Here is an 8,479-nt window from a genome sequence, read left to right on the forward strand (position 1 = left end):
AGGACATGAGGTTCGAGAATGCAGCTGGTGCAAAAGGGCACCAAGCAGTTGCACTCAGAAATGTAGGAGATTTTTCAGCTTTTTATAACTGCCACATACATGGTTATCAAGACACTTTGTATGTTCAAGCTAATAGACAATTCTACCGCAACTGCGAAATTGCTGGAACAGTTGACTTTATTTTCGGTACATCCCCCACCATGATCCAAAGAAGCAAGCTCATCGTGAGGATGCCCTTGCCAACTCAATTCAATGTGTTGGTCGCAGATGGCACCGTCGAAAGGAACATGACTACTGGCATTGTGATTCAGGGATGCCAGATTGTTCCAGATCCAATGTTTGACCCTGGATTGTTCCAGATTCAATGTTTGACTCTGTCAAATACCAAATCAAGACTTATTTGGGTAGGCCATGGAAAGAAGGATCGAGAGCAGTAATTATGGAATCATATCTGGGTGATTGGATTAATCCGGAAGGGTGGGCCCCTCATGCTACCAATGAGATGAAAAGCTTCTTAGATATTTGTGAGTATGGAAATACCGGACCAGCTGTTTCAGTTCATGGAAGAATCAAGTGGAAGGGATATCGTGGTATAATAACCAAGAATGAAGCCATGCGATTCACTGTTGGTGAATTCCTCAAGGGTGGACCTAACAATAGTGCTGACCAATGGTTGAACGCTCTTAGTGTTCCTTTTGAAAGTGGTTTTGTAAGACCATAACATTTGTTACTTCTTAATTATATTATTTAATCTTTTCTCTCTCAAGGAGATTAAACGTATCGTAACAAATAGAAAAATGTTGGTTTCTTTTTAATATTTGTCTTCTATTTTTGTATTAATGGTAATCAACTTTTTATTTTTTTTAGTCTGGTAACATTTTCCTAAAAAAATATTGTCTGAATCTTTGTTTAGTATATAATAATATACTAGAAAAAAGAAGTGCCGCATATCAAATTGATCTATTCGGTCTAGTTCTCAAAACTATGAAAATTTCAAATTTGGATTCTACACTCTCACATGTCTTATAAAGTGGTATGCTACAAGAAAAGAGTTCATTACAAGTAGATTTATTGGCCCTTTCTCACAACTAGAAAATGACTTAATACAGACAGCTTTACAGACAGATTTGGTCTATATTACAGATAGATTTTTGGTTACCGACGAAATTACCGACAAATTTTGTCCCTCTGTAAAACCCTCGTCGGAATTTATTTACCAACGGTTTTTTTTCCGTCGAAAAATTACAGACGAATTTTTACCAGTTACCGACAGATTTTCCCTCAGTAAATTCTCTCCCCCATTTCCCTGAAACGTCGAACTTTTCGACGGATTTTTCGTCGATAATTACAAACGAATTTTCCACGGATTTTCCATCCGTAATTACAGACAGATTTTCCGACGAATTTTTCGTCGGTAATTTGAGCCTTGGAATACCATCCCAAACTCTGAATACAGACAGAAAATCCGTCTGTAAATCCGTCAGTAAGATAAAATAGAATATTTTTTTTAGATTTTTTCATTGCAAAATAAACCTATTTTCATACAAAATCAATATAAATTTAAACAAATTCATCCTATTATCAAATTAAAAGAAAAGTACTATAAACAAGCAAGTCAATATAATTCAAAACATAAACAAAGCATATTGATACATCAACTATAATAATAAGTAACAATACATCAACAAAGTGTATTGATACATCAACTATGATTCCAAATATAAACTCAGTGTATTGTTCAACTATACTACATCAAAAACAAAAGAAGATTCTATTCTTCAAAGTTCTACAGCTCATTGGCAGTTTCTTGGTCTTCTTTGTCTTCTTGTAGTAACGAGCAAGTCTGTGGATTCTGATAAAAAATATTATTAAGATCACCTAGGGATATTAATTAACAGCTGGGGCACAAAGGATTAATTATATTATATGCATGCTTCTAGTTTGTTACTAAAAGTGCATAGTTGGTTTTCGAAAAATGGGGCAGTTGTGCAATATTTATAGTAAGTTAGTAACTAATGTCTATTCTAATTCAAATTTACTCAAAAGCAGTAAGTAAACAACAATTCAGATTGTCACTACCTTAGGGACAGGGGTGGCTTCGTGCTGCATGCTTTAGTAAGGTCTTTGCAGAGATATTTGTAGAATGAATCGGCATCAGGCTTTGAATTATATAGATATTCAGTAACATCTGTATCTGAATATCCTATAACCTGAAAATTTGAAAACAATAATTCATAATATAATTTGCCATTTCAGAACCAAAAGAAACCATGGCCTTTGGACATGTAAACAAGAAATTCTAGTGCAGTATTTTATCTTATATACTTTGTCAATATACATCATAGAGCATCATCTATGATTAAGTAACTTTCTCATTGATTGTTAAGTAAGTTTAACTATCCTTAATTAAATTTTCTCATTGACAGTAAATACTCTATGATTAGTCAAACTGCATCAACCAAGCACTAAGCCATTATACAACCGGAATGGTGATGGAGTGTGGCATCCACCACTTGTTCCTGGAAGATTGTTAAGGGTCTTCCTAATAAGAGCAAGCCATTTTCTTGTAGGGCCATTGTCTTCTATTCCCAAAATGTTACCAGCAATAAGAGGTACAATTTCTTGAAACCTGAGGCCAAAAAGAAAATGCAAAAAATTTCTCAGCAAGAAATGTTGCAGAACAAAAGGTGACTTACACATTATACAACCGGCATTAGTAATTTATCCAAGAACATAGATATCAGCGGGTGGAAAGATGTGAAGCCAATCTTCAAGGTTCACTACTAGAAATAGGATTTTTTTGGATGAAAATTTCAAACGAAATCTATTCCGTCTGAATGACGTTTTCATTTCGGACAAATTTGAGATAAATGTTGAACAATTTTTAGTGGAGATATTGGAATAATATATTCTGTCCTAAATTTGTCTAAATTTTGTCCGAAATTTTGGCGCCAAATTTTTTTTGGATGGCACCAAAATTTTCATACCGATTAGCAACACATTTTGGACAAAAACTATAATTCGTCCGTATTCCATATGAATATGCGCAATAACTTCAGACGGATTTGGGACACATTTTGAAAAATCTTAATTATATTCTAAATTTGTCTATAATTAGTCTTAAATGCTTTCACTATAGCTAACCCTTCGAAGTAGCTAAAATTTTTTTCCCACAAATTTTGGACGAAAATAACATCATCTGTAAATTCTGTTTGAAAGTGCATAAGCTTTCAAACGAATTTTAAATGCTTATTGAAAAATTTTAACATTTAGTATAAAAATATTATTTATATTTTAAATTAGTCTATTATTTTTTAATTTATTCTTTTAATTATTTACGTTATAATAATTCAAAATTTAATTTTGTAACAAATTTAAGATAAAATGTAGCTAAAAGAATCACATATATAAAAACTTAAAAATAAATTATATCCAATCTTCTAAAAAAATAATACAAATAATAAATAATAATAAAAAATCACGTAAAATAAAAAAATCATATACTTTTTCATATAAGATTAAGGTATATTAAAAATTAAAAAAAGAAAATACAAATGAATACATTTTATAGTGAACTTTTTCATACTATTTAGTTTGATCTTCGTCCTCATTGTTCTCGTCTGTCTTCGTCTTCATCCTCGTCCTCGTCCTCATCCCCAAGTGTCTCATCATCATCATCATCATCATCATCATCATCATCATCATTATCATCTTCATATCTTGTACTATCAGTATCCAATAAATCAATAATAGTGTCAATATCATTTGAGATATGATTGTTAGATTGATTTGTGGCATCTTCTTGATATGCAAAATCTTCTGTTGTTTTAATCTCAATCTCACCTCTTGTTTTAGTATTGAATACAAACCACCATTCTGCTTTTTCTCTGGTGTTGCTCATTGGATGAGGTGCAAAATATACTTGGATTGCTTTATGTGCAATGATAAATGGATCATATTTACTATATCATTGATTCTTTTGGATTTGTATGATTCCATACTCTTTGTTTACCTTTGTTCCGTTGCCAATCGTGGGATCAAATCATTCACATTTAAATAGTACAACTCTTTTTAGTGGTAGCTCAGTATACTCAAATTGAATAATTTCATCAAGCTGGCCATAGAAAATTAGAAATCATTTTCATATTCACCATAACCTGTGCCTTTGACACATATTCCATAATTCTAAGTTGACTTTCCACTTGAATGAGATCTTGTGTGAAACTTGAAATCATTGACTTTATAAATAGGCCAACATTTAACAATTCTCAAAGGACCCCATGCTAAGGAATGAATATTCAAATCCGTCACATTATTTAAAGGATCATGAACCTATATTAAATAAGAACCAATAAGTTAGAATATAATATGTCATCTACCAAAAAATGTGTGTACAATAAGACTATCATATCATGTTGACTTACATAATTTTTAAACCACTTTGTAAAATCCGCTTCAATAAATTGATCAATTTGTTCATCACTTAAAGTAATATGACCTTGACGTATGAAGTCCACAAAGATACTATAGTACATGAATTTCAAAGAAATTTAAATTATTAATATAGGAAAATATTATTATTAGTAAGAATATACATAGGAAGATAAATACCCACTTAGTATATGGCTTAATTTCATCACAATTTATTAGTATATGATTCATGGCTGCATTGAATTCTTTGTCATTTAAATAACGAGTTTTGCATTCACCAGCCAAACAACCAAGCAAATTAAAAATAGACAAAGTTGGTTGCATTGAATCATCACCCTCATCATTTTCCTTTGTGTCGATGCTAGTTTGGTTAAAATAGTACTCACAAAAGTGTGAAATATCCTCAATTAGGTATGATTCAATGATAGATCATTCAACATGTGATTTGCTCTTGACCTTTTTCTTAAGATGATGGAGAAATCTGTCGTAAAAAAATTCATAACAAAAATCAAACAACAAACAATTGGCTTAATAAAACAGTAAAAAGAAATTTGAGAATAAATATAGAGGTGTGACTAAGGTACTTCTCAAAAGGATACATCCATCTATATTGCATAGGACCACCAAGCAATGCTTCAAATGGCAAATGAATTGGTAGATGTTCCATTGAGTAAAAGTTGTTCTAACTTGCATAACACAATTGGAATATTTTCTTCAAGCTTATTGAGAACATCTTCTCGTAACGATATTGAGCATAAATCTCGAAAAAAATTGACTTAACTCTGTTATTGGCTTCCATATCTGCTCTGGCAATGAACTAAAAGCAATGGGAGTAAACGTTCCATAAATATATGACAATCATGACTTTTCATTCCATATAACTTGCCCTCCTTCATATCAACACATCTCCCTAAATTTGAAACATATCCATCAGGCATTCTTAACTCTTTCACCCATTCAGATATTGCCCTCTTTTGCTGGAGGGTAAATGTGTAGTTTGTTTTGGGTTTTATAATTTTACCTCCACTTTGTTCTAACAGTTCTAAACTTTTTCGCTTGCAGTATTAATGATAGATCCATTCTAGCCTTTGCATTATTTTTAGTCTTCTCTTTGATGTCCATGACAATATTAAATATATTATCAAATACATTCTTCTCAATATGCATTACATCAAAGTTATGACGGATTAAATTATGACGCCAATAAGGCAAATCCCAAAATATGCTTCTTTTGGTCTAATTATGCGTACTTCCATATCCTTTTATCTCAAGTTGCTCAACATCACTTATCTTATCATAATTCTGAACTATACCAGTTAATCTTGATGAAGGTTCTAATCTCTCAATTCTATTCTTATAGAATGCATCCTTGTTTCTTCTAAACATGTGATTATCTGGAAAGAATTATTTGTGGCAGTCAAACCATGATGGCTTTCCCCCATTTTTTAATTGGAATACCTTGGTTCGTTCCATACAGTATGGGCATGCTAGCCTACCTGCTGTCATCCATCCAGACAACATCCCATATGCAGGAAAATCATTAATAGTCCACAACAAGGCAGGTCCCATTTTTATTTATGCATGCTTTTTCTGTTTTCAATGTCAATTTTAATAATGTTTAAAAAGTTTAACTTGTTAAATATGTTGCTCATGAATCTTGATCTGTTGCTTTCGATTCTTCAGCATTACTCTTGTAAATATATTATTTAAACAGTGGTTTGATTAGTTTCTCTTTATTTTTCTGTTTGGGGATGACGATTTATAACTCTATAAAAGAAGTGACTATTTATTTATCATCTATTATTATCTATTACATATATATTGAGAAGAGTTATGATTAAAAATAGAACTAATAGAAGGATGAATTAAGATTCTTAATCATAATTCATGCACAAATTTCTTTTGCTAAAATGGCTTTTATCATATATAACCTATATTTTTTTCCTTTTATTTCTAAGATTCGAACAAAGAATCTCTTTTCTCACCCTCATTTAGCGACGTTCGTCTTCTCCCTTCGTAACTAGGAGTTCAGCCCAGCTCCTCCTTTTTGGCGTCATTGTCACCGCACCTTCAGCAGTGGCAATAACATAGTACCACTACATTCTTTTCTCCTTTCTTTGCTTCAAGAATCCTAGTCATCACCTCAAGTTCTCTCTTTGCTCTGCTTTCCAGTCTATTTTCTTTAATTAGTTAGTTAGCTATAATTTGCATGTTGTTAGTGGATTTAAGTGGTTAAGATAGGTTAGGATTAGTTTATTAGATCTTTGTTAAGTTGCAAGTGTTGGATTATGGCTGTTTTGGATTGAATGCTGCTGAAAATTGCTTGATTATGCTGAATTTCTGAATTGTAACCACATGTTTGATTGAATGCCTATGTGATGCTTTGTATTCGATTTATATGTTGTAGCTACTATAAAGATTAAATGGCTTGGACACTAATAAATTTCTTGAAATTTGCTGTAGTGGAAATCTAAGAATAATGGCTTAAAACCGCTCGTATTTTCTGATGTCATCACTCATCATCGAATCTCAATAATATAAGACCCATGAGGCTTCACTAGTAAAGAAACCATCTTACAGATTCTAAATACTTACCGTTTTCTGGCTCTGATTTATAGCCTGCAGCTTATGCATTTCATACTCATTTTTTCTTCCTTCTTTCCTTAACTGCTTTCATAAACGTATAATGAATACACTGTGATTAATTAGCACATCGATAATAAAGGAAGATCAAGCAAAATAGGCCCTGGCCCGTAACTACTTTTTATGTGTACATTTTGCAAACTTTAGAGAACTATAAAGCAACCATAACTTGATGTTTATTATTTTTACAAAGAAGCGTTCAACTGATAAAGACACAATTGTTTCATCTTGAAATAAAAATTAATTGGTGAATTTTTATCTTCTTTTGATATTGTTAATCATTTGCATGAGCCGACTAACAAAATGAGAATAAGGGGAAACCTCATACGTGCAACAGCTCTTTCTCTCTAGAAGCCTTCCATTGTTGAAACTGCACTAGAAGCCTTCTATTGTCAGTGATTTATTGTGTTCTTTACTTGTAGAAGCTTTTATAGGAAATAAATAACAAATAATTAATAGGAATTAAAGAAGTGGTGTCTGCGGTCTGTTTTTTTTTAGTCATATGGTGCGTGTGGTCCTTATACAATCTCAAGAGTTGTGAACCCCTTCGTGAATTGTTTAAGTTTGTTAACCTTTTGATTGTATCCTTTGTATGGCTTCTTTTTAGAAAAGAGAGAGTTAGTAACAAGATACATGCACACATATTTTAGTGAAGACTACGGCATAATCATGCATTCTTATGAAGAAAGGAGTAACAAGGTATTTATGATTAGAATTTTGTTGCTAAAACACCTAGCGTTGTATTATGTGATTATTTGATGTAATCGACTTTGCTTTTTGACTATGAATTATAATTGTCGTTGATATTATTGTGATTATATTTTAATGGTTGGATTTACTTTGATTATGTCTGTGTTGCGATTATTGTTTTGGTTGAATTGAATGCTTGTAAATGAACCATGTTGCTGCCTTGTTAGAATTGGTAACGAGAAACTAGGAGGAAATTATTGAGTTAGAATGATATTACTAAGTAGTAACATGAATAAGTGATAAATTAATTACTAGTATTTTCTGTTTCCACCTTTCACACAATCTGCCCTTTCACACATATAGTATTATCCTTGCTATGAACTTCTTAAAATGCTCATGTGTACATATATATTAGTAGTTTAGTACTAAAACATAGTAGCACTTTATTTTACATCCTCATTTATTATTTTCGCAGCTAAGTATTATTTTACATTGTTATTATTTTAATTCTTTCGATGATGTACATGTTACTGAAATTTAAATGCAATGTCTTACTAATCTTATAAATCTTTGTTGTTTTAGATGTCAGGTTCTAAAAAGATGAAAAACACTTGTCAATTAAAGTACAAAAATCTGTTAATAAGGAGGTGATTAGTGCACACAAAACTAAGCTTTCACATCCTAAACCTATAAAATCACGAGCTCTAGTTCCTTC

At 31.7% G+C, this 8,479-nt stretch overlaps 1 protein-coding gene across 1 annotated transcript in view; it reads left to right on the plus strand.

Annotated features, from left to right (window-relative positions):
• Nucleotides 1-721, plus strand: part of LOC110280431 (pectinesterase-like) — a 2,385-nt gene extending 1,664 nt beyond the window's left edge. The window contains exons 3-4 of the mRNA XM_021141471.2: nucleotides 3-335; nucleotides 374-721. Coding sequence (XP_020997130.2) covers nucleotides 3-335; nucleotides 374-721 — 681 coding nt within the window. The remainder of the gene's footprint in view (nucleotides 1-2; nucleotides 336-373) is intronic.
• Nucleotides 722-8,479: the final 7,758 nt, after the last annotated feature.

This window comes from Arachis duranensis, chromosome 4 (assembly GCF_000817695.3).
Source record: "Arachis duranensis cultivar V14167 chromosome 4, aradu.V14167.gnm2.J7QH, whole genome shotgun sequence".
Taxonomy (NCBI): domain Eukaryota; kingdom Viridiplantae; phylum Streptophyta; class Magnoliopsida; order Fabales; family Fabaceae; genus Arachis; species Arachis duranensis.